The 27466-nt window shown below is 40.5% G+C and overlaps 2 protein-coding genes across 2 annotated transcripts in view; one reads left to right on the forward strand and one right to left on the reverse strand.

Moving 5' to 3' along the window:
* ZAR1L (zygote arrest 1 like) overlaps nucleotides 1-21317 on the forward strand; it is a 58486-nt gene extending 37169 nt beyond the window's left edge. The window contains exons 5-6 of the mRNA XM_052649909.1: nucleotides 16571-16578; nucleotides 21190-21317. Coding sequence (XP_052505869.1) covers nucleotides 16571-16578; nucleotides 21190-21317 — 136 coding nt within the window. The remainder of the gene's footprint in view (nucleotides 1-16570; nucleotides 16579-21189) is intronic.
* Nucleotides 20257-27466, reverse strand: part of FRY (FRY microtubule binding protein) — a 328020-nt gene continuing 320810 nt past the window's right edge. The window contains exons 61-64 of the mRNA XM_052649908.1: nucleotides 26515-26532; nucleotides 24340-24450; nucleotides 22769-22971; nucleotides 20257-21650 (exon numbers count right to left, since the gene is read on the reverse strand). Coding sequence (XP_052505868.1) covers nucleotides 21392-21650; nucleotides 22769-22971; nucleotides 24340-24450; nucleotides 26515-26532 — 591 coding nt within the window. The 3' untranslated portion in view covers nucleotides 20257-21391. The remainder of the gene's footprint in view (nucleotides 21651-22768; nucleotides 22972-24339; nucleotides 24451-26514; nucleotides 26533-27466) is intronic.

Genomic DNA, 27466 nt, shown 5'->3' on the forward strand with positions numbered 1-27466 from the left:
GTTCTTTTCTCATTTTTCTTCCTATAATTGATTTATAATTTCATACTGTTGTGGTTAGAAAAGATAGTTGATATAATTTCTGTATCTTATAGTCAGTGAGACTTGTTTGTGGCCTAGCATGTGATCCATCCTGGAGAACATTGCATGTGTATTCTAATTTTGCATGGAATGTCATGTAGATATCTATTAAGTATAACTAGTTTACAGTGTCATTATTAACTTTTCCTTATTAAAATCCAATGTTTCTGTATTTTCTGTCTGGGTAATCTGTCCATTGATGTAAGCTGGGTGTTAAAGTCTCTACTATTGTTTATTGTTCTCAGTTTTTCCCTTCATTTGCTTTACATACTTAGGTACTTCTGTATTATAAGGTACTTCTTATATATAATACAGTATATTATACTATATATATATGAGGTACTTGTATATTATTATATATAAGTTGTATAGGATTAACTAGTATTATATTCTCTTTTTTATTTATCCCTTTATCAATATATAATGCCCTTCTGTGTTTTTTGTTATAGATTGATTTAGAATCCACTTTGTCTTATATGAGTATTGCTACTCTAACTTTCTTGTCATTTACATTTGTGTGAAATATCTTTTTCTATACCCTGATTTTCAGTCTGTGTCTTTTGTTCTTGTTTGGAAGAATTAATATTGTTAAAATAACCGTATTACCTGAAGTAATCTATAGACTCAATGCAATCCCTACCAAAATACTCATGACTTTTTTCACAAAAATAGAGCAACCCCCAAATTTATACAGAATCTGAGTTTTGAAAAAATAAAGTTATATTTGTTAAGAACAACAAAGCTGGAGGTATGCCTGATTTCAATCTATGTTACAAAGCTATAGTAAACAAAACTGTTACTGTATTGGCATAACAACAGTGACACAGGTCAGTGGAGCAGCATAGAGAACCTTGGATAAACTCAGGCACATATGGTCAATTAATTTATGACAAAGGAATCAAGAATTTACGGTGGGAAAAAGAACAGTCTCCGGAGTAAATGATGTTGAGACAATTGAACGGTCATGTTTAAAAGAATGGAACTGAACCACTGTCTTACACCATATACAGAAATTAACTTAAAGACTTGAATATAAGTCTAAAAACCTTAAAACTCCTGGAAGAAAACAGAGGTGGTAAATTTCTGATGTTGATCTTGGTGTTATTTTTGAGTCTTACTTCAAAGGCAGTGACAGCAAAAGCAAAAATAAACAAATGAGACTATAAACAAAAAAGCTTCTGCACAGGGAATGATACCATAACAAAATAAAAAGCCAGCCTGTTGAATGGGAGATGATATTTGCAAATTGTATATTGAATAAGGGGATGATTTCTAAAATATATAAAGAACTGATACAAGTCAATAAAAAAATCCAGTTAGGAAAATGGATCTGAATAGACATTTTTTCAAAGATGACATAGAGATGTCCAACAGACACATGAAAAGATGCTCAACATCCCTAATCATCAAAGAAGTGTAAACCAAAACCACAAAGAGATCTCACCTTGCACTTATTAGAACGGTTACTCTCAAAAGGAGAAGAAATAGCAAATGTTGGCAAGGATGTGAATAAAAGAAAACTCTAATGCACTGTTGATGAGAATGTAGATTGGTGCAGCCATTGTGGAAAACAGTATAGAGGTTCCTTGAAAAATTAAAAATAGAACTACATATGATCCAGCAATATGACTTCTGTTATTTATTCAAAGAAAATAAAAACGCTAATTTGAAAAGATACATGCACCCCAATGTTCAAAACAGCATTATTTACAATAGCCAGCATATGTAAACAACCTAAGTGTCCATCAATGGATGAATGGATAGAGAAGATGTGATGAATATGTACAATGGACTACCATTCAGCCATGCTAAAGAATGAAATCTTGCCATTTGAGACAACATGGATAGACCTTGAGAGTATTGTGCTAAGTGAAATAAGACAGAATCAAAGACTGTGTAATTTCACTTATTTGTGAAATCTGAAAAACAGACAAACCAAACTCATAGGTACAGAGAAAAGACATATGGTTGCCAGAGTTGGAGGGGGCGGTTGGAGGGTAAGCAAAATGGGTGGAGATCAAGAAATATAATTTCCAGCCATTATATAAATAAGCTTTTGGGAGGTAATATACATCGTGATCAATAATTGTTGCTGTTCAGTTGCTGAGTCATGTCCGACTCTTTGGACCCCATGGACTGCAGCATGCCAGGCTTCCTTGTCCTTTACCATCTCCCGGAGCACTCTCAAACTCATGTCCATTGAGTCAGTGATGCCGTCCAACCATCTCATCCTCTGTTGTCCAATTCTCCTGCCCTCAATCTTTCCCAGTATCAGGGTCTTTTCCAGTGAGTCGGCTCTTCACATCAGGTGGCCAAAGTATTGAAACTTCAGCTTCAGCCTCAGTCCAATGAATATTCAGGGTTGATTTCCTTTAGAATTGATTGGCTTGATATCCTTGCTATCCAGGGGACTCTGAGAAGTCTTCTCCAGCACTGCAGTTTAAAAGCATCAATTCTTTAGCACTCAGCTTTCTTTATGGTCCAAGCCTCACATCTGTATATGACTACTGGTAAAACCATAGCTTTGACTGTATTGCTTTGTTGGCAAAGTGATGTCTCAGCTTTTTAATATGCTGTCTAGGTTTGTCATAGCTTTTCTTCCAGGGAGCAAGCATCTTTTAATTTTATGGCTGCAGTCACCATCCACAGTGATTTAGAGTCCAAGAAAATAGTCTGTCACTGTTTCTATTGTTTCCCCATCTATCTGCCACAAAGTGATGGAACCAGATGCCATGATCTTCATTTTTTGAATGTTGAGTTTTAAGCCAAATTTACTTCTCTCCTCTTTCACCTTGATCAAGAGGCTCTTTAATTTCTCTTTGCTTTCTGCCATAAAGGTGGTTGTATCTGCATATCTGAGGTTATTGGTATTTCTTCCAGCAGTCTTGATTCCAGCTTGTATTTCATCCAGCCCGGCATTTCGCATGATGTACTGTGCATATGAGTTAAATAAACAGGATGACAGTATACATACAGCCTTGACATACTCCTTTCCCTGTTGGGAACCAGTCCATTGTTCCATGTCCGGTTCTAACCATTGCTTTTTGACCTGCATACAGGTTTCTCAGGAGGCAGGTAAGGTGGTCTGGTATTCCCATCTCTTTAAGAATTTTCTACAGTTGGTTGTGATCCACACAGTCAAAGGCTTTAACATAGTCATTGAAGCAGAAGTAGATGTTTTTCTGGAATTCTCTTGCTTTTTCTATGATCCAACAGATGTTGGCAATTTGTTCTCTGGTTCCTCTGCCTTTTCTAAATCCAGCTTGAACATCTGGAAGTTCTCGGTTCATGTACTATTGATGCATCACTTGGAGAATTTGAGCATTACTTCGCTAGCATGTGAAGTGAGTGCAATTTGTGTGGTGGTTTGAACACTTTTTGGCATTGCCCTTCCTTGGGATTGGAATGAAAACTGACCTTTTCCAGTCCTTTGGCTACTGCTGAGTTTCATATTTGCTGGCATATTGAGTGTAGCACTTTCATAGCATCATCTTTTAGGATTTGAAATAACTCAACTGGAATTCTATCACCTCCACTGGGTGTGTTTGTAGAGATGCATCCTAAGGCCCACTTGACTTCACATTCCAGGATGTCTGGCTGTAGGTGTGTGATCATACTTCGTGGTTATCTGGGTCATGAAGACCTTTTTTGTACAGTTCTTCTGTGTATTGTTGCCACCTCTTCTTAATAGCTTCTGCTTCTGTTAGATCCATGCCGTTTCTGTTCTGTATGGTGCTCATCTTTGCATGAAATGTTCCCTTGGTATCTAATTTTCTTGAAGAGATTTCTAGTCTTTCCCATTCTGTTGGTCAATAATATTCTGTTGCAAAATTTAAAGTTGCTGAGAAATTAACTCTTAGAAGTTCTCATCAGAAGAAAAAAAATTTTTTTGTAATTATCTGTGGTGACAGATGGTAAATAGACTTACTGGAGTGATCATTTTGCAGTGCCACAGATGTCAAATCGTTATGTTGTATACCTGAAACTAATGTATGTCAGTCATACCTTTTGTTGCTGTTGTTTAGTCGCTCAGTCATGTCCAACCCTTTGTGACCCCACTGTAGCCCGCCAGGCTCCTCTGTCCATGGAATTCTCCAGGCAAAAATACTGGAGTGGGTTGTCGTGCCCTCCTCCAGGGGATTTTCCCAACCCAGGAATTGAACCCTTGTTTCCTGCATTGGCAGGCAGATTCTTTACCTCTGAGTCATTAGGGAAGACCCAATTATACCTTAATAGGAATACAAAAGAAAGGTGTGAGAAAGCTGCAGATAATGGGAATTTGAAATTATCAAGGACCATAAATTGTATTTTAGGATTGACTGATAGCATTGAGGGCTCATTTTGAGGTTTAGCACTCTTAATTAGGCTTGATTGCAGTTGTATTCTAGTAATACCATGGTTCAGCATGTGTACATGTGGAAAGGTTTGAACTAGTTGAGTAAGATGGGGGAAAGATATTTTTGACTGTCAGCAAGGGGGTGATTATAATCCATGAAATTTAACTCGTTCCAAAGTGGAGTGAAGGTAGGTGGTGGGTAGTGGCAAAAGCAATGAGGTCTACAGATCCATTATGCATGACAGGAGAAGAAATGCTGGAGAGTGTAGGGTTCCAGAGTTAAAGGGGCCTGGAAGTGTGTGAGTAAGATGCTTAAACATGAGATTCTAGAGCTGTTGCTATGGGTAGGATTTTGGTATACTGTGAAGCTGAGTGAGCTTCCCAGGTGGCTCAGTGGTAAAAAAAAAAAAATCTGCCTGCCAATGCAGGAGACTCAGGTTTGATCCCTGGGTTGGGAAGATCCCCTGGAGAAGGAAATGGCAACCCACTCCAGTATTCTTCCTGGGAAATCCCATGGACAGAGGAGCTTGATGGGCTGCTGTCCATGGGGTCACAAAAAGCCAGACATGACTGAGTGACTAAGTATGCATGTACATGAAATTGGGTGGCCAAGTTGAGAAAGAGGGAAGCAGAGATTCCTGGAGGTAAGAATGTTAAAGCCAAGAGGAAAAAGATACTGTTTAGGTTAGCCGCGAGAATGTTGCAGTCCCTGGGAATGATATCAGGCATTTTAGAGGAAGACGGCAATAAGCTATGGTTTTAGGTCAGCTGTTCTCATCCACAGCTGCAACTTAAAATCCTCTAAGGAACTTTATAAGTAACCATGTTTGGGCGCTGTCCTGAGGGTTTAATTTAAGGGATCTGGAGTGGGACCTGCTATAGTATTTTTAAAGTTTCCCGGATGACTCTAATGTGCTCGACGTTCATAGACCACCGCTGTGTATGATCAGGATGGTGATGGGCTTGAGGAAGGAGGATGGTTAGTGCAGCTGGGCAGTATGAATTTTAAAGTGTCTGGACAGTTTGAAATAGAAATATGGAGAGATGGGTTGGAAATCTTAGAAGGGAACAAGGAGGAAATTTGTCAGCCTCCTGGCCCAGTAACTCCCAGAAGCCAGTGGCAGGTGGCCAGCGTTCTTGGAACCCAACGTTAACATTCTGTGTTAGAGCAAGAGTTTGCTGTTAAAAGCAATTCTGGGCCAGAGGAGATGGTGTCAGAGAAGGAAACGTCTGACAGGAAACTGTTCTTTTAGTGTACTGTGTGAATTCTAGTCACTAACTTCTGGTGACCTTAAATGCAAAACAAAGTAACAGTGACAAATTTGGTGCTGAATCACTACACGAACACCCTCTGTGGAAAAATGATGGAGGCATGGACTTTACTGGAGAGTAAATTTCTCCTAATTCAATGACTTTCAAAGTGAGATGGTTATTAAAATGCTGCTTTGATGGACCTTGCTCTGGATTTACCTGAGTGATGACTCAGGTAATGACTCTTGAGTCATTGATGACTTTTGACTCTGGTGATTCTTAGGTTCAAGAACCATCAAAGAATGTTTCAGTCTTGGCAGTGGATTAGAATTACTCTGGGAACTTTAAACAGCCCTGGAGTCATACACGTTGGGCCAGTTAAATCAATCTCTGGAGGAGTGGAGTGGGTATTGTTTTTTTAGTTCCTTGCACAATTTAATGTGCAACTAAGGTTTCAAACTCATTACTCTACACTCTGATTCTTACAGGAGAGACAGGTGTGTATCCTATTTTTTCCTCAGAGGCTGTATATAGCATATCTATGTTTATAAACTTCTCAGTCACACACTCACACATCCATCCATTTGCTCATCTGCCTTGTCTTGGGTGTCTAATTTGGCATCTCAGAGTTAATGTGTGATAGTAAAGCTTGATTTCCACTTCCCAAATGTCCACTTCCTCGTCTTGGTAAGCAGCCACTCTATTTTCTAGTTATTTGGGCCAGATTTTAGAGTTGCTGAGATTTCTATGTGTCGTCATCAAGTTCCGTTAGCTCGATCTCTGAAATATGTCCGGAGTAGGCTCATTTCTGATCACCTCTGTTGCTACCGTGCTAGCCCAAGCCAGCATCTCTCATGATTGTGCTGTGGCAATAGTCTTTTAACTAGTCTTCGCACTTCTGCCATCTTATAGTCTACTTTGCATAAAGCAGCCAGAGCGGTCCTTTTTTTTAAAAAACGAATTTATTTATTTTTGGCTGTGCTGGATCTTCGTTGCTGTGCGTGCTTTTCTCTAGTTGTGGCCGGCCTGCTCTCTAGTTGTGCATGGGCTTCTCATTCCTGTGGCTTCTCTTACTGTGGAGCACAGACTCCAGGGCGTGCGGGCTTCAATAGTTGTGGCACACGTGCTTAGTTGCACCAGGGCCTGTGGAATCTTCCTGTTCCAGGGACCGAATCTGTGTCCCCTGCATTGGCAGGCAGATTTTCTTTCTCTCTTGGAGGATAATTGCTATACAATGTTGTAGTGGTCTCTGCCATACATCAGCATGAATCAGTCAAAATTATATACATATACCCCGCCCTTCTGAGCCTCCCTCCCAACCCCATCCCACCCCTCTAGTCATCACAGAGAGTCAGGCTAGACTCCCCGTGCTGTTCAGCGGCTTCCCGCCAGCTATCTATGTACACGATTGTGTGTATATGTCAGTCCTACTTTCTCAGTTTGTCCTCCCTTCTCTTCTCCCAGTGTGTCCATCTCTAGTTGAGGCAAGGCAGACTGTTTCCTACGTCTGCATCTCCATTTCTTCACTATAAATAGGTTCATTAGATAGAGTCAATCATTTTAGATTCCATATATATACATTAATATATGATATTTTCTCTTTTTGACCTACTTCACTCTGTATAACAGGCTTTGGCAGATAGTCTTAACCACTAGATCACCAGAGAAGTCCCAGAGTGATCCTTTTAAAAAATATTATTTTTGTGTGGTTAAAATAAATATATATATAAAACATGAAGTTTACCATCTAAGTACACAATTGAGTGACATTAGTATATGCACCATGTTGTGTAATGATCAACGCTATTTCAATAATTTTTCCATCATTCCAAGAAGAGAGATCCTTTGAAAACATAGGTCCAAGGTCAGAGGCTGTCACTGCTCTGCCTCCCAACATCCAGTGGCTCTCCATTTCACTCAGGAAAGGCCCAGATTCTTCCTGGGCCACATGACCCTTTGTGCCACCGTCTGGCCACTCGCCTCTGCACTCAGATCACTCAGGTTTCTGGCTTTCTTGCTGTGCCTTCAGCAGGGGATCAAGCTCCTGCTTCAGGCTCTTTGCACTTGCTTCTCTCTTTTCTGGATCATTCTTTCCCCAGATATTGATTCCATGTCCTTACTTCATTCACACTTGCTTAAATACTATATTAGAAAGGTTTCTCTGACCCCTTTTCTGACCCAGAACCATATCCTAGTTACTCTGTCCTGTTTTTTTGTTCTTCATGGCCTGGCATAGATAAAACAAGCTCATCTTCTCCATGAAAACATAAAATCCTTGAGGACAGAGATGTATCTGTTTTGGTATCTGCAGTATCCCCCAAAACAGTGCCTAGCTCAGAAAACTGGTATTTGATAAATATTTGCTGAATAAAGGAAAAAGCTCAGCTCATGATAGGCATTCACATTGTAATTAATTCTGAGTAAGTGTATAAAAGTAAGCTTTAAAAAGCCCCCAATTTTAATGATATATAATTAAGATGCTGTAAAACCACCCATGGATACTGACGTTCATGTTTTTTGGACAGATATATAGAAGCAGGTGTAAGCAGCTCATACAAGCAGTCTGGAGGTCCCCTTGTTTCTTGTTTGATTTGGTTTTAAATTTTATATTGGAGTCTATTTGATCTACAGTGTTTTAGTTTCAGGTGTACAGCAGAGTGTTTTAGTTATGCAGTCCACATATCTATTCTTTTTCCAGTTCCTTAACCATCTAAGTTATTACAGAGTCCTGAGTAGAGTTGCTGTGCTACAACCCAGGTTCCCATTGTTTATGCTTTAGATACAGTAGTGTGTATATGTTGACCTGAAATTCCCAATATATTCCTCTCCCCCAGATTTTCTCTTTGTTAACCATAAGTTTGTTTTCAAAGTCTGTGAGTCTGTTTCAATTTTGTAAATAAGTTCCTTTGTATTTTTTTTTTTTTTGTAGATTTCACATGTAAGTGATAACATGATATTTGCCTTTTCTCTGTCTGACTTAGTATGATAATCTCTAGGTCCATCCATGTTGATGCAAATGGCATTATTTCATTCTTTTGTATGACTGAATAGTATTCAGCTGTGTATATATACTGCATCTTTATCCATTTATCCATCGATGGACATTTAGGTTGCTTTCATATCTTGGTTATTATAACTTGTGCTACAGTGAACGTTGGGGTACATGTGTCTTTTCAAAGTATAGTTTTCTCTACACATATGCCCAGGAGTGGGATTGTAGGATCATATAGTAGCTCTATTTTTAGTTTTCTAAGGAACCATCATACTGTTTTCCATAGTGCTGTTTCAATTTACATTCCTACCAACAGTGTAGGAGGCTTTCCTTTTCTCCATACCCTCTCCAGCATTTATTTTCTTACTCTTCTAAGGGAACTTTCTTTAAAAATATTTTTATATTTATTATTTATTTTTGGCTGTGCTGGGTCTTTGTTGCTGTGTGGGCTTTTCTCGTTGCAGAGAGCAGGGACTACTAATTTTGGTGCACAGGCTTCTCATTGTGGAGAACAGGCTCTAGGGTGTGTGAAGGTGAGTAGTTGTGAAACATGGGCTCAGTAGTTGCGGCATGTGGGCTCAGTAATTGTAACTCCCGACCTCCAGAAGACAGGCTCAGGAGCTGTGGCACATGGGCTTATTTGCTCCATGGCATGTGGAATCTTTCCAGATCAGAGACTGGACCCGTATCTCTAGCAATGGCAGATAGAGTCTTTACCACTGAGCCACCAGGGAAGCCCTCCACCATTTATTGTTTGTAGTTTTTTTTTTTTTTTTTATAATGGCCTTTCTGACCAGTGTGAAGTGATACTTCATTGTAGTTTTGATTGGCATTTCCCTTATAACTAGTGATGCTGAACATCTTTTCATGTGCCTCTCGGCCATCTGTTTATCTTCTTTGAAGTGATCTATTTAGATCTTCTGCCCAGTTTTTGATTCGGATTTTTTTTTTCATATTGTGGTTCATGAGCTGTTTGTATATTTTGGAGATTAATCCCTTGTCAGTTGCATAGTTTGCAAATATTTTTTCCCACTCTGTGGATTATTTTTTCAATTTGTTTATGATTTTCTTTGCTGTGCAAAAGGCTTTAATTAGGTACCATTTGTTTATTTTTGTTTTCATTACTCTAGGAGGTGGATCCAAAAAGATAGTGCTGTGATTTATGTCAGTGTTCTGCGGATATTTTCCTCTAAGAGTTTTAGAGTGTCCAGTCTTATATTTAGGTCTTTAATCCATTTTGAGTTTATTTTTGTGTGTGGTGTTGTGGAGTGTTCTAATTTCATTCTTTTGCATGTAGCTGCCCAGTTTTCTAAGCACCACTTATTGAAGAAATTATCTTTTCTCTTGTTTTTATTCTTGCTTCTTTTATCATAGATTAATTGATGATAAGTGTGTGGGTTTATTTATGGACTTTCTATTCTGTACGATTGTGCCAGTACCACACTATTTTACTGTAGCTTTTTTTTTTTTTTTAAGATTTATTTATTTTATTTTTCGAATGTGGTGACTCTCTGTTGCTGTGTGCAGGCTTACTCTAGTTGTGGTGAATGGGGATTCTCATTGCGGTGGCTTCTGTTGTGGAGCGTGGGCTCTAGGTGCCCAGGGTTCAGTAGTTGGGGCTTGTAGGCTCTAGAGCACAGGCTCAGTAGTTGTGGCATGTGGGCTTAGTTGCTCTGCTGCAGGTGGGATCTTCCTGGAGTGGGAATTGAACCTGTGTCCCCTGCATTGGCCGGGAGATTCTTAACCCCTCAACCACCAGGGAAGCCCTTGATTACTATTGCTCTATAATATAGTCTGAAGTCAGGAAGCCTGATTCCTCCAGCTCTGTTTTGATTTCTCAAGATTGCTTTGGCTATTCGGAGTCTTTGTGCTTTCAGAGCAAGATTTTTTGTTCTAGATCTGCAAAAAATGCCCTTCCATCATTTGGTAGGGATTGCATTGAATCTGCAGATTGCTTTAGGTAGTATAATCATTTTGACAATATTGATTCTTCCAGTCCAAGAACATTTTGTATCTTTCTATCTGTTTGCATCATCTTTGATTTCTTTCAGTTTTCAGAGTACAGGTCTTTTACTTCCTTATTGTTCATTGTTCAGCTGCCCAGTCGTATCTGACTCTTTGAGACCCCATGGACTGAAGCATGCCAGACCTGCTTGTCCCTCACCATGTCCTGGAGTTTGCCCAAGGTCATGTTCATTACATCGGTGATGCCATCCAACTGTCTCATCCTCTGACGCCCTCTTCTCCTGCCCTCGATCTTTCCCAGCATCAGGGACTTTCCAAATAAGTCGTCTGTGTGTATCAGATGACCAAAATACTGGAGCTTCAGCTTCAGTCCTTCAGTGAATATTCAGGGTTGATCTCCCTTAAGATTGACCGGTTTGGTCTCCTTGCTGTCCGGGGGACTTTCAGGAGTCTTTTTCCACAGCACAGTTCGAAGGCATCAGTTCTTTGGTGTTCTGCCTTCTCTATGGTCCAGCTGTCACAACCATACGTGACCACTGGGAAGACCATAACCTTGACTATGCAGCCCTTTATCAGAAGAGTATTGTCTCTGCTTTTCAACACAATGTCTAGGATTGCCATCGCTTTCCTGCCATGAAATCAGAAGATCTTCTTGGCTGCAGTCACTATTTGCAGTGATTTTGGAGCCCAAGAAGAGGAAATCTGTTACTACTTCCACCTTTTCCCCTTCTATTTGCCATGCAGTAATGGGGCCAGATGCCATGATCTTAATTTTTTAAATATTTAGTATTAAGCGAGCTCTTTCCCTCTCCTCCTTCACCCTCATCAAGAGGCTCTTTACTTCCTCTTCGCTTTCTGCCATTCGAGTGGTATCAGCTGCATATCTGACGTTGTTGACGTTTCTCCCATCTATCTTGATTCTGGCTTGTAACTTACCCAGCCCGGCATTTCTCATGATGTGCTCAGTGTATAGGTGAAACAAACTGGGTGACAGCAGACAGCCCTGTCATACTCCTTTCTCGATCTTGAACCAATCAGTTGATCCATACAGGGTTCTAACTATTACTTCTTGACCCACATACAGGTTTCTCAGAAGACAGGTAAGATGGTCTGGTATTCTCATCTCTCCTAGAGCTTTCCGCAGTTTGTCATGATCCACATAGTCAAAGGCTTTCATATAGTTGATGAATCAGAGAGAGATGTTTTTCTGAAATTCCTTTGCTTTCTCTGTAATCCAGTGAATGTTGGCAATTTGATCTCATCACCATTTGGTGATGTCCATGTGTAAAGTCATCTCTTTGTATTGCTGTGGAGCATGGGCTCTAGTGTTTGGGCTCAGTAGCTATGGTGCATGGGCCTAGTTGCCACAGTATGTGGAATCTTGCTGGACCCAGGATGGAACCTGTGTCCCCTGCATTGGCAGGTAGATTCCTAACCACTGGGACACCAAGGAAGTCCTGTTATACATTTTTGGTTTGAGAGTACCATGAGGTTTTGATATACCAGTCTATGTATATACAAGATTGTTTTAAGTTTGCTGGTCTCTTAATTTTAAATGTATTTTCAGTATCCTGCGTTTGTACTCTCATTTTCTATTTCTGGTTTAAATATCATATTTGTGTGTGGATGCTTTTCTACCCTAAGTAAGTGTTTGCCTTTACCAGTGAGCTTTCCTGTTCATAATTTTCTTGTTTCTAATTGTGGCCTTTTATTTTCCACTTAGAGAAGTTTCTTCAGCTGGTTTGGTTGTGTTAAATTCTCTTAACTTTTGCTTGTCTGTAAAGCTTTTGATTTCTTTGTTGAATCTGAGAATCTTGGTGTTTAGATAAAGTATTGCTGGTTGTAGGTTTTCCCCTTTCATTACTTTAAATTGTGCCACTCTCCTGTAGCCTTCAGGGTTTCTGCTGAAAAATCAGCTGATAACCTTATGTTATCAGATAACCTTGTTATGTTATTTGATGCTTTTCTCTAAAAAAAAATTTTTTTTCTATTTGTCTTTAATTTTTGTCAATATGGTTAATATGTGTCTTGGCTGATTCCTCTTTGAGTTTTTCCTGTGGGGACTTTATACTTCCTGGACTTGAGTGACTATTTCTTTTCCCCTGTGGGAATTTTTCAGGTATTTTTTCCTCAATTATTTTCTCAGGTCCTTTCTCTATTTTCTTCCTAGTACCCTTTTAATGCAAATATTAGTGAGTTTAATGTTGTTCCAGAGGTCTTTTAAAGTGTTCTCGTTTCTTTGCATTCTTTTCTCTATTCTCTTCCATTGCAGTGATTTGTAGCATTCTGTCTTCCACCTCACTTATCTTAATTCTGCTATTGATTCCTTCTAGTCTGCTTTTCATTTCAGTTATTGTTTTGTATATCTCTGTTCTTTAAACTTTTTAGCTCTTTGTTAATCATTTCTTGTGTCTTCTCAGTCTGTACCTCCATTCTTTTCCTGAGATCTTCAGTTCAGTCGCTCAGTCACGTCCAACTCTGTGACCCCATGGACTAGATAGAGCACGTCAGGCTTCCCTGTCCATCACCAACCCCTGGAGGTTGCTCAAACTCATGTCCATTGAGTCGGTGATGCCATCCAACCATCTCATCCTCTGTCATTCCCTTCTCCTCCTGCCTTCAATCTTTCCCAGCATCAGGGTCTTTTCCAGTGAATCAGTTTTTTGCATCAGGTGGCCAGAGGGTTGGAATTTCAGCTTCAGCATCAGGCATTCCAATGTATATTCAGGACTGATTTTCTTTAGGATTGACCAGTTTGATCTCCTTGCAGTCCCAGGGACTCTTAGGAGTCCTCTCCAACACCACAGTTCAAAAGCATCAATTCTTCGATGCTCAGTTTTCTCTATAGTCCAGCTCTCACATCCATATGTGACTACTAGAAAAATCATAGCTTGGACTAGATGGACCTTTGTCAGCAAAGTAAAGTCTCTGCTTTTTGTTATAGGTTTGTCTAGGTTTGTCATAGCTTTTCTTCCAAGGAACAAGTGTCTAGTAATTTCCTGGCTGCAATCACCATCTGCAGTGATTTTGGAGCTCGAGAAAATAAAGTCTATCACTGTTTCCATTGTTTCCCCATCTATTTGCCATGAGGTGATGGGACTGGATGCCATGAAGTGATGGGACTGGATGCCATGATCTTAGTTTTCTGAATGTTGAGTTTAAGCCAGGTTTTTCACTCTTTCCTTTCACTTTCATCAAGAGGCTTTGTAGTTCCTTTTCACTTTCTGCCATAAGGTAGTGTCATCTGCGCATGTGAGGTTATTGGTATTTCTTACATCAGTGTTGATTTCAGCTTGTGCTTCATCCAGCCTGGCATCCCACATGATGTACTCTGCATAGAAGTTACATAAGCAGGGTGACAAATTATAGCCTTGACGTACCCCTTTCCCAGTTTGGAGCCAGTCTGTTTTTCCATGTCCGGTTCTAACTGTAGCAGGTTAAGAGATTTCTCAGGAGGAATGTAAGGTGGTCTGATATTCCCATTTCTTTAAGAATTTTCCACAGTTTGTTGTGATATACACAGTCAAAGGCTTTGGTGTAATCAATAAAGCAGAAATAGATGTTTTTCTGGAATTCTGTTGCTTTTTCTATGATCCAGCAGATGTTGGCAATTTGATCTCTGGTTCCTCTGCCTTTTCTAAATCCAACTTGAACATCTGGAAGTTCAGCCTTCACGTACTGTTGAAGCCTGGCTTGGAGAATTTTGAGCATTAGTTTGCTAGCGTGTGAGATGAGTGCAATTGTGTGGTAGTCTGAACATTCTTTGGCATTGCCCTTATTTGGGATTGGATTGAAAACTGACCTTTTCCAGTCCTGTGGCCACTGCTGAGTTTTCCAGATTTGCTGGCATATTGAATTCAGCACTTGCACAACATCACCTTTTAGGATTTGAAATAGCTCAGCTGGAAGTCCATCACATCCACTAGCTTTGTTCGTAGTGATGCTTCCTAAGGCCCACTTGACTTTGCATTCCAGGATGTCTGGCTCTAGGTGAGTGATCACACCATCATGGTTATCTGGGTCGTGAAGATCTTTTTTGTACAGTTCTTCTGTGTATTGTGGCCACCTCTTCTTAATATCTTCTGCTTCTGTTATACCATACCATTTCTGTCCTTTATTGTGCCAGTTTTTGCATGAAATGTTCCCTTGGTATCTCTAATTTTCTTGAGGATATCTCTACTCTTTCTCATTCTATTGTTTTCCTCTATTTCTTTGCACTGATCTCTGAGGAAGGCTTTCTTATCTCTCCTTGCTATTCTTTGGAACTCTGCATTCAGATGGGTATATCTTTTCTTTTCTCCTTTGCCTTTAGCTACTCTTTTCTCAGCTACCTCTAAAGCCTCAGACAACCATTTTGCCTTTTGCATTTCTTTTTCTTGGAGATGGTCTTTGATCACCACCTCCTGTAGAATGTCATGAACCTCTGTCCATAGTTCTTCAGGCACTCTTTGTCTATCAGATCTAATCCCTTAAATCTGTTTCTCACTTCCACTGTATAGTAGTAAGTGATTTGATTTAGGTCATACCTGAATGGTCCAGTGGTTTTCCCTACTTTCTTTCTTCATTTAAGTCTGAATTTGGCAATAAGGAGTTCATGATCTGAACCACAGCCAGCTCCTAGTCTTGTTTTTGCTGACTGTATAGAGCTTCTCCATCTTTGGCTGCAGAGAATTTAGTCAATCTGATTTTGGCGTTGACCATCTGGTGATGTCCGAGTATAGAGTCTTCTCTTGTGTTGTTGGAAAAGGGTGTTTGCTATGACCAGTGCGTTCTCTTGGCAATACTCTGTGAACCTTTGCCCTGCTTCGTTTTGTACTCCAAGGCCAAATTTGCCTGTTACTCCTGGTATCTCTTGACTTCCTACTTTTTCATTCCAGTCTCCTGTGGTAAGAAGGACATCTGAGATCTTGGGTCATCTTTATTATCATTACTCTGATTTCTTTTTTGATTTGATTGCCCATCTTCATTTAACTTATTTATTCTTCTAGGATGTTATATTGTTCCTTCTTCTGGAATATATTCTTCTGCTGTCTCATTTTGTCTAACTTTGTGTGTTTACTGTCCCACAGTCTGCCGCACTGTAGTTCCTCTCATTTCTGGTGTCTTTCCTCTGGTAGATGAGTACAGTCCGAGAGGCTTGTTCAGGCTTCCTGGTGGGAGGGATTCATGCCAGCCCATTGATGGATGGAGTTGGGTCTTATCCCTCTGGCTGTGATGTTCAGTTCAGTTCAGTCACTCAGTTGTGTCTGACTCTTTGCAACCCCATGAATCACAGCACGCCAGGCCTCTCTGTCCATCACCAGCTCTCAGAGTTCACTCCAGCTCATGTCCATCGAGTTGGTAATGCCATCCAGCCATCTCATCCTCTGTTGTCCCCTTCTCCTCCTGCCCCCAATCCCTCCCTGCATCAGAGTCTTTTCCAGTGAGTCAACTCTTCACATGAGGTGGCCAAAGTATTGGAGTTTCGGCTTCAGCATCAGTCCTTCCAATGAACACCCAGGACTGATCTCCTTTAGGATGGACTGGTTGGACCTCCTTGCAGTCCAAGGGACTCTCAGGAGTCTTCTCCAACACCACAGTTCAAAAGCATCAGTTCTTTGGCACTCAGCTTTCTTCACAGTCCAACTCTCACATCCATACATGACTACTGAAAAAACAATAGCCTTGACTAGATGGACCTTTGTTGGCAAAGTAATGTCTCTGCTTTTCAATATGCTATCTAGGTTGGTCATAACTTCTCTTCCAAGGAATAAGCGTCTTTTAATTTCATGGCTGCAGTCACCATCTGCAGCGATTTTGGAGCCCCAAAAAATGAAGTCTGACACTGTTTCCACTGTTTCCCCATCTGTTTCCCATGAAGTGATGGGATCGGATGCCATGATCTTAGTTTTCTGATTATTGAGCTTTAAGCCAACTTTTTCACTTTCCTCTTTCACTTTCATCAAGAGGCTTTTTAGTTCCTCTTCACTTTCTGCCATAAGGGTGGTGTCATCTGCATATCTGAGGTTATTGATATTTCTCCTGGCAATCTTGATTCCAGCTTCTACTTCTTCCAGCCCAGCGTTTCTCATGATGCACTCTGCATATAAGTTAAATAAGCAGGGTGACAATACACAGCCTTGACGTACTCCTTCGCCTATTTGGAATCAGTCTGTTGTCCCACGTCCAGTTCTAACTGTTGCTTCCTGACCTGCATATAGGTTTCTCAAGAGGCAGGTCAGGTGGTCTGGTATTCCCATCTCTTTCAGAATTTTCCACAGTTTATTGTGATCCACACAGTCAAAGGCTTTGGCATAGTCAGTAAAGCAGAAATAGATGTTTTTCTGGAACTCTCTTGCTTTTCCCATGATCCAGAGGATGTTGGCAATTTGATCTCTGGTTCCTCTGCCTTTTCTAAAACTAGCTTGAACATCTGGAAGTTCCCGGTTCATGTATTGCTGAAGCCTGGCTTGGAGAATTTTGAGCATTACTTTGCTAGCGTGTGAGATGAGTGCAATTGTTTGGTAGTTTGAGCATTCTTTGGCATTGCCTTTCTTTGGGATTGGAATGAAAACTGACCTTTTCCAGTCCTGTGGCCACTGGTGAGTTTTCCAAATTTGCTGACATATTGAGTGCAGCACTTTCACAGCATCATCTTTCAGGATTTGAAATAGCTCAGCTGCAAGTCCATCACCTCCACTAGCTTTGTTTATAGTGTTGCTTTCTAAGGCCCACTTGACTTCACATTCCAGGATGTCTGGCTCTAGGTGAGTGATCACACCGTCATGATTATCTTGGTCGTGAAGCTCTTTTTTTGTACAGTTCTTCTGTGTATCTTGCCACTTCTTAATATCTTCTGCTTCTTTTAGGTCTATACCATTTTCTGTCCTTTTTCAGGCCCATCTTTGCATGAAATGTTCCCTTAGTGTCTCTAATTTTCTTGAAGAGATCTCTAGTCTTTCCCATTCTGTTGTTTTCCTCTTCTTTGCATTGATCGCTGGCTCTGTCAAGAGGTGTGTTTATAGGTGTCTGTGAGCTCAGGAAGACTTTAAGCAGCCTGTCTGAAGGGCAGGGCTGTGTTGTGTGGCCTCAGGCCTCTCAGCAGTGTAGATTTTGGGCTATTGGGTAGGCTAGGTCTTGGCCTCAAAATGGTGACCTCAAGGACCGTTCATGCAAATGAGTACTCCCTAGTACCTCTGCCACCAGTGTCCTTGTCCCTGCAATGAGTCATAGCAGCCCTCTGCCTCCCCAGGACACCATCCAAAACTAGCAGGTAGGTCTGGGCCAGGCTCTTATGAAGCTACTGCTTTTTCTCCTGGGTCCCAGTGTGCATGAAATTTTATGTGACCCTCCAACAGTGGCATTTTTCCTTCCACCAGTTCTGTGGAGTTCCTGCGGTCAAGCTCCTCTGGCCTTCAAAGCCAAATGCACTGGGGGTTCCTCCTCCCGCCGGCCAGACCCCCAGACTGGGGAACCTGACTTGGCACTCAGAATTCTCACTCCTGTGGGAGAACCTCTGTGATAAAATGATTTTCCAGTTTGTGGGTCACCCACTCTGTGGGTATGTGATTTGATTATATGGCAAATGGAACCCTCCTACCATGTTGTTCTGGCTTCCTTTTTTGTCTTTGATAGTAGATTATCTTTTTTGGTAGGTTCCAGTCATTTGTTCCTGATGGTTGTTCAGCAGATAGTTGTGATTTTGGTGTTTTCGTGAGAGGATGAGCTCAGGTCCTTGTCCGGGGATCTCTCTGAGGGTTCTGTTAAACTGCAGATTCATCTGTGTTTCTGCCCAGCTCCCAAAAGAGGGAGCTAATGTTGATCTGTGTGCTGAGCAGCGAGGTTGTAGAAAGGATAACGCCAAGCTTCGGAGAGGGATGTGCCTTAAAAGGTAGTGCTGTTTACTGTTTTTTTGCTAAAGGATATGATCAAGGATACAGATGAACACCTGCAGGGAACAGGTGTGTAGCCAGGGTTTGGGGAGAGGGCACAGAGCTTCCATGACCTCTCTGGGCACTCTCTGGGACCTCTCTGGTACCCCACCTGGAACACTTACCCACCCCCCACCGCCACCTTATTTCTATAATTCCACAATTCACTGAAAGGAACCGCGTTAAGGTCTGGAACCTGAAGAGCCTTAAGAATCAACTCTGTGCATGTTTGTACACACTTGTGCAATGGTAAATTACAAGCATCTTTATCTCACATCTTTACTAACATTAATAGTCTTACCTATTGGTGGGAATAGGACATTCACATGCCTCTAAAATGTATGGTGCTTTTACTAAAATACTCAATTTGGACACTAAATGTTAATCAAGTTATGTCTTAAGTTGCAGTACAGCTGCCTGAATTGCTTTTTTTTGCCAGTGGATAAAGTGTGTGACACTCTAGGGCTTAAAAGCGTGGTGGTAGGAGGAGGTGTTCCTCCTCAGAGGCGAGGAGATAGGCATCTAAAGGAGAGGGCAGATATTGTACTCGTCCTCTCCTGTGCCTGCCCCTGGGGAAGTAAACATTAAGGCTTCAGTAACAGAGGGAGAACCCGATACCCCAGGAGGCTTGTGGGCAGCTCTCAAGTCACTGATTGTTGGGCTCCTCTGGGGCCTGTCTGCAGCCTCAGAGGGCCCTTCTGCTTCACTAAGGGAGAGGAGGTTAAGAAACAGGAAAAGGAGAACTCTTTCACATTAACCTGTTTAAAAAAAATAAGAAAACAGAAAAAAAAAAAACAAACCCACTGCTTCTCATGACTACAGATGATATTACTCAAAAAAACTCTTGTTAAAAGAATAACCCAATCATGGTGGTTCTTTGCTGGGTAAGAGGCCATGGTGGAAAATTCAGTCACGACTGATCAGTCCTTTCTAGTGGCAGTCCCAGCAGAACTCAGAGTTGCCTAGTGTTGTTAACCACAGAAACCTGCATTTTGTGAAATTTTTTTTCCCCCCAGAGAGATTGTGATTCAGTTTTTTCCTACAGATTATGGTTAATCACCTTTAGGGTAAGTTGAAAATCATCAAAATAGTATGTTAACAGCGATGTCCAGAAAGTCATTAAAACCCAGTTAATAATTGTATCTATGGTAAAATTAAAATCTTGGATCAGACTCTGTTGTGGATACTTCTAGAAAATTACTACTTATGATTTAGTTGTATATTAGGAAGCAAGTTACGTTGGTTAATCTAAGGAGTATGAATAGGAAGACCATAGAAATTAGATTGTTATGTGTTTCCATGATCCCGTTTTTGAGTTGGGTGAAGAATAGATGGGTTGTGGTGAAAGAATAGAACTCACTACTTTTTCCTTATCATTAATGGTTCTCTTTCAAAATTTTAAGAATGAAAACCTAATGATAGGCTGTGGATAATGAGAGCTCTTGTTTTCTGGTTTCTTGCTTCTGATTGTAGTGAGAGCTGGTTGAGGGTTACAGTCTTTGGTGTCCACCCTAAGAGGTTACAGAGACCTCCTGCTTCCCAGGGTCATGGTACTTGCTTCACAACTCCCTGGCTGCCAGTCATGGAACACACGCGTGTGGTACTCCTTGGGGTTGTCATCATGGCAACCCACATGCAAAAATATAAATCAAAGCAAAAATCTTCATTAAATAGAAATAAAACCTGTGGTCAGTATGATTTTTTTTTTTTTTTACTTTAAAGGCAGTTCTAAACAGAACGTCAACCGAGATTACATCACAAAAACTTTAAATGTATTTACAGAGTGAATAAGTTACATAGATAAACTTTGAATATGCTTCTGATGTGCAACAGGTTTACATGCACACAGCTAACACCTGACAGCATTAAATTTAAGGGGAAAACTTAAGAATGGCCCTTTACATATATATTACAGATAAAATGACATTTCTTAAGAAACAGTGACAACTCATATTTTACCTTTATGTCCTATTTCCAGCTATCCACGTGGATATTGAAATATGCATGCATAACAGGTGGAAAGACTTGGAATTTATAATGTGGACGTCTTTAACTTTTTTCTATAAAATGGCAAAGTTGGTTAAAATTAACACTCATCCTTCTGTAGTATAAATATGTTCATAAAAGCAACATTCTAGTAAAAAGCAGCCAAGATCCTTAAAAAAATGTCTGTCTGGACCATTTTTGGTGCGAGGGTCTTAATCACAGACCCCTGCAAAGAGATCCAGGGCTTTCCGAGACAGTAGCCTAGCAACATAAGAAAGGTACTTCATAGCAGCTCCTTTTAGACACAGTAATGGTATTCAAATTTCAGTGTACATTGAATTGTCCATTTACAGTTCTCTTTTCACATACACAGGCTGTCAGCTTTTGACCGTCTTACAGTTTTCCGTGGCCAGCTTCATTCTGCCTGCTCCTTCCTCAGCTCACCTCACACACACACACAAAACAAAGGCAAAGAAAAATGAGAAAGAATGTACAAGTTTTAGAATATAAAATATTTTTTAGTGAAGAAAACATTGCACTTTTGCCAATCTAAAATTGTTTCTAGAAAGGAAGGTATTGTTCAGAGTAGTTGGCTTTGGTATGCAATGGAAGTCACGTCTTCAGTAGTGAGTTTTTGCTCAGTAAAAGGATAACGCGTTTGTGTCACACAGGATACAGTCCTACGCTACCTTGGTTCTTAAGAGTATTGCTACACGTGGGAAGTTCTGCCATCCTCTTTATGAAAAGTCCTACAGGCAACAAGAGGGAGAACAGTCTGACCAAGCCTTTTGAAGGCTGAGAAGACACTGAATGACGTCACCCCAGCACGGCAGCACCCCCAGCATGGCGCCCATGGGGGATGGGAGGCTCCTGTCAGAGGCTAGTGCCGGACACGCTGGAGTCGGGAAGGACGGCGGTAAGGACCCGGTAGCTCTGGGCCCTGCGGATCATGTCCCGGATCTCCATGTTCAGCTCCATCAGCTTGGTGCAGATCTCAGTCAGGCTCTGGTTAGACCCCACCAATGCGTAAGTGCCCGTCTGTCCTAGAGTTTGATGGCGGAAATAAATATTCAGCAGTGTCTGGACCTCATCGTCAGAACTGCTTCCAAAGATGTCATTGGGCCACAGACTTCTGCAGGCAGAAAAGAGTAGCAGAGGTTAGAGGCACTGTTATAAGATTGAGTTTTTTTTTAAATGGGCATTTACTTAGATTTAATTTTATTTTTTTTAATATAAATTTATTTAATTGGAGGCCAGTTACTTTACAATATTGTATTGGTTTTGCCATACATGCATCCGCCACGGGTGTACACATGTGTTCCATCCTGAACCTCCCTCCCACCTCCCTCTCCTTTATTAGTATAAGAAAACTACTTTCTGAATACAAAAGCTTTTATTGAGAGAAAATTCACACATTATACAATTCAGCTATCCAAAATATAATTCTGTGGCTTTTTTGGGTAATCAGAATTGTGTAAACATCACTATAATCAGTTTTAGAATATTAATTATTATTGATTTTGATTTAAAAAACTTAAGTATAAAAATATCAGGAGTAGGAGGATTTTCCTCACTGTCTAGTGGTTAAGACTCTGAGCTTCCACTGCAGGGGGGCATAGGTTTGATTCCTGGTTGAGGAACTAAGATGTGGCCAAAAAAAAAAGTCAGAATGGAATCCATTTATTTGTTATAGCATTGTGGTTACAATGAATGTGAATATACTATCAAAATGTAGGGAGAAAGTCCCAAAAAGGATACATTCAAAAAATTAGTTTTAAAATTACTTTGGAGTATACTTCCAAGTGTTTAAACATTTTAGAGATAACAGATAACCAGAACCAACACTCATATTTCAGACAATAAGTTCTGAAACCTGATGTTTCTGTCATGGTAATGGGAAGGATCTGAGGAGAATTTATATAAACATCTCAATGTTCCTTCCATAGTGATTTAGTCCCTAGCCCTGACAAAGTGACTGTTAGGCACGCATTTCTTTTAACCATCTCTAACTAGTGGGCTTCCCAGGTGGCACTAGCGGTAAAGAACCTGCCTGCCAATGCAGGAGACTTAAGAGATGCAGGTTTGATCCCTGGGTCGGGAAGATCCCCTGGAGGAGGGCATGGCAACCGACTCCAGTATGCTTGCCTGGGAAACCCCATGGACAGAGGAGCCTGGAAGACTACAAGTTCATGGGGTCAAAGAGTCAGACATGACTTAGCAAGGAAACAACAATACAAATAGTTGCGTTACCTGCATTCCCTTATTTGCCGTAAAGCCTTGCCAAGTTCGTTGTTCTTCAAGCACTCAAGCATGGACTGGATGGCTGCCTCAGTGGATGTGAAGGTTGGCTCGGACCACGCCCCCTCGATGTAAAGAGGGTCAGCTGCAATGGCTGCAGTGGCCTCCTTCAGGTTTTTCTTTAGGTCACTCAGTTCCCTGGACATATTTAGCAGCTGTTAAAAAAAATATATATATTTTTAGTGTATTTAGTTGCAGGCTGGATTTTACATCCCCAATTAAAATTGTATGACGTCTGGTTAAGCACAAGCCTAGTAGTATCTCAGTAAACTAAAAACAGGACTGATGGAACTATACTGCCTGATATATGTAGGGCTATGGGGCTGTATGCATTGAATAATTGTATCAACAGCTGGCACACTCTCCTTGTATAAAAGATTGACTCCTCTTAATGTTTTCTGTTTAAGTAGAAGGGAACACATAGAGGTAAAATGCACCAAGAGAACAGGCGGGGGAGCTGGGTAAAGCTGGGTTTAGATGCCACTTCTGCATTCTTGACTACCACATGGTCAAGCAGATAGACTCTTAAGTGCCTTCAGTGCTGTGAGACTGAAGATGTTATCCACCTCACAGTTTATTTAAACAGTTGGGCACATAAGTGCCCAATAAATGTAATCACGAACATGGACCTGTTTGAAGAATAAATTTTTATCCCTATCCCTATGCATTGGGAAAAGATGAAAGACATAATTTTAAGGGAGAGGAGGAAAAATTGCAATGTCACACTAGTATTCATCACAGAGGTAAGGATTTCCCTTAGATTCACTGGAACCAGAAGATCCTGTGTTATTGAGAAATAAACCATAAAGAGAACCTGTGTCACTTCTGGGGCCCCCAAAGTGTACTGTTGAAGATAGCTGTATTGCAGTTTGACCCCAAGAGCATTTAAAAAAAGAACAGATGTGAATTTAAAGGTTTTTTTCCCTTTCTAATGCAAACTGAGGATGCCTATTTTCTTTGGGAAGTTGATTTACCCAAAATCTTTGCCTTTCTTCATTCCCAGCTTGCTCACTGAACGAGCTATAGAACTGAAGCCCTCAAGGACAGTCTTCACGCAGATGCTGCTTAGACATGATGATACACTCCAGCCCCGGGCTCAAAATTAAATGAGGTTAATAAGCCTTTTATATAAGTTGTTAGACTGTCTTAGACACATAGTTTTTAAGCTTGAAAGTGAATTTCTTATTTCAAATCTAGGTAAGTTTTAAATACTGAAGGTGTGTGGATTTCATCGCTAGGGTGAGCACCTCCCTCAGTGCCATGCTGAGCTGGCTCCCTGGGACCCTCAAGGCTGTCCCTGCATTTTGTGTCCAGGTAGGTCACTTGCCTCACCCTAGTCCTGGCACCACCAAAGGAGCACGGAAATAAATAGGAGACACTAGTGTTTTAAGACTTGTGCTTAAGTGAAATGATTATAAATGTTCAAGTGATTTTATTACGCATAAACTGGTCGGGGGGAGAACAAAGGAAAAGCAGTGCTGAGCTCATGGCAGGACCTGGGGTCGGGGGTTGGGGGGGCTCACCTCTGGCATGGAGCTGACTTCGTGCACCTGGCCGATGAGCTTACAGTAGGACTGAAAAAGCAGCAGCAGCTGGAAGTGTAGCTTATACAACCTCTGACACAGTTCCAGTTGCTAAAGAGAGAATTTGTGTAGGAAGAAATAGTTACTAAGGATTATTCTTACATAGTAAGTGACATCTTAGTGGAGACTAACATTTCTTCTTTTTAAAACAAGGAAGCGTAACTAGGTGTTACCATTCTAAATGACACAGAACGATAAAATCCAATCAATGAATATCAGTGAGAAATTCACAGTATAATATAGAATAAAACAAATCCTGGAAGATTACTAAATAGAATTAGTAGCTATAAAGGGACTTGGTGAACTGCCACATTTCCATTATGTTTGTCCATTAGATTTAATATCTACAAATTATAGCTGTGATTGTGTTATAGCTGTGGTTGTGTTAATTTTTATAAGCTATATGTCTTTTAAACATTTTCTTTTTATTAAAAGTATATTTGAAAGGCACAACATTAAGTGGTTCTAGGTGTCAAAATTTATCAATTCAGGAGACACTCGAGATTATTCCTTGTGACAATTCTGGCTGCCACTTAGGGTGCAGGCACGGATCTTAAGGTCTGTAAACACAGGAAAAGTCATGTGATTGTCTAAGGTTCTGTGCCAGTTTTACTGACAATGTTTCTAATCAGTGCTCAACAGATACTTGTTGAATTAGATATAAAAAGGGCCTAAAGTGCTTACAAACAGGAGAAATGATGAAAAGCATGCAAAACTTTCTGTGGAAAGAATTTTTAAAAACTGTTCCTACAAAATGGGCCTTAAGTCCTATAGACACCTCTAGAATTTAAAATGTTTTCATTATATAGTGTACATGTACTGTAAAGTAAGGATAAACCATGAGTAATTCCAACACCGATGATCATGACTACTGTTTGAGCCATATCTGCTTAATGGCCTCTAAACTTTGCCTGTTTAATCCCAAGAAAGGGTTAGCTCCTAAGTAGAGAACAGGATTCTGCCAGAGGAAAAGGACAGCCAGCCTTCACCAGAACTGCATGGCTCAGCAGTCACCAGTGAAAGTGGGTTAAATATGTGGCTTAAACCAACACTTCACCATTCAAATGTGGTTAAGTAAGGATAAACAGGGCCTTTCTTTTAGTGTGTGTGTGAAAGTTGTTCAGTCATGTCCAACTCTTTGTGACCCCATGGACTGTAGCCCACCAGGCTCCTCTGTCTGTAGGGATTCTCCAGGCAAGAATACTGGAGTGGGGTGCCATGCCCTCCTCCAGGGGATCTTCCCAACCCAGGAACTGACCCAGGTCTCCCGCCTTGCAGGTCTATTTTTTATCATCTGAGCCACCAGGGAAGCTTAATAAGACTAAAAAGAATGCAGAATTGAGAGCTGCTAAGGTGCTTAGGTGACAGCTAAGGTCACCTCAGCTGCTGAGGTGACTTTAAATTGTTTTCCCCAGATCACTTTAAGGAGAGAAATGACAAGAATTTAAATTTAGGTTTTTAGGAAGAATATTCCATTAATGGTATTATTAACATATGTTTGATCCTAATTTTTAAAAATGACTCCAGTTTGTGCTAAGACCATGCTGGATGGAGTGTTTCTTTCTCCTCTCTCCCTGGCCCTTAGGGCAGGGGGAAATTCTACTTAGATTTATGTGATCTCTCAGTGCTTATAACAAGCCTAAGTTTAAAGAAGTAGCTATACTCACTCATTAATGCAAATTAGGTCTTTGGTTGTTTTAGTAACACATTTTATGATCATTTAAACTTTTGTTTGTGGAAACCTTTCAAAATCAGGTATTAAAGACAACTTCCAGAGACTTGCAGATAAAAAAGTATCATCTAAAAACAGAATGCTACCTTTCACAAGTTAGGGTGAAACCCAGCTATGAAAACCCTGACTTTCCTAAGTGTCCAATAATGGTAGTTATTACTAAAAATACCCTGCCTAGCGCATGAGAGTTCATAGCAACATAGGTTTCTCTTTTGGGAGGAAAGCAGACTGGAATGCTAATAAAAACTACATGTCTTAGTCTACCAAATAAAATGAAACAAAAAAGGGAAAAACATGCTAAGAGATATAATAGTCACAGTAAAAATAAGATTTGTTATGGGTCCATGCCTAAATGGACAAAGTATGAAAGAAAGTTAACTTACTGCAAGAGATTCCATTTGCTACACAGCAAGCATGGCACAGGAAACAAAGGAAAGGAGAGAGAGTACAGGGTCAGTGTACTGCATGCAACAGAAAGCACGGCCCTCTTCAGGAGCAGAGCCGTCTAGCAGTATTAGCATCGCTCGCCCCACCATGATAAATGCTTGCAATGTTGTACCCATTCAACATGCACAGCAGTCCAGTTTAAGACAAGCTCTAATGGGAAACATGTCATTGGAAAACATAATTTGTGATCCTTTAGATTCTCTGATTAGTTGCTTTAGATTCTGTTGGTCTTGGAGACCATAAGTGAAAACTTGTATTGCTTGAAGATTTTAGTGTCTAAATGTGAATAACATGTAAATGTAGTAAAACTGTGAGGATGCCATTGGATTAATTTGAAAGAACTACCACCCCAAACAGTCACTGCTAAATGTTAGTTAAGACAGAGTAATGTGCTTGGCTCTGAATCTACTGAACTATGACTATCTAATTAGCATATAATTAACAATCTAAGTGGCATTTTCTTTAGTCATATTGCTTTCCACATTGAGAATATCTGACAGGAGTGAGTGAATGTTGCTCAGTTGTGTCCGACTCTTTGTGACGCCATGGACTATAAAGTCCATGGAATTCTCCAGGCTAGAATACTGGATCTCCAGGGGATCTTCCCAACCCAGGGATTGAACCCACAGGTCTCCCACATTGGAGGCTGATTCTTTACCAACTGAGCTACAAGGGAAGCCCTTTGACAGGAGAGCTAGATATTATTTCAAAGGATTGAATGTTGTCTTTATCCTCCCAAACAAGTATGAGCTATGACAAGTAACCTTGCATTTGATTTTTTATAATTTTCCCCCCAGTAGTGAATTTCTAAAAGCCTTCTAGAACCAACCGTTAGACCTGGGGCATGTTCAACTACAGCTATCATATTTTTGGTGTCACCATATTTTA

This window comes from Budorcas taxicolor, chromosome 12, assembly GCF_023091745.1.
Source record: "Budorcas taxicolor isolate Tak-1 chromosome 12, Takin1.1, whole genome shotgun sequence".
Lineage (NCBI taxonomy): Eukaryota > Metazoa > Chordata > Mammalia > Artiodactyla > Bovidae > Budorcas > Budorcas taxicolor.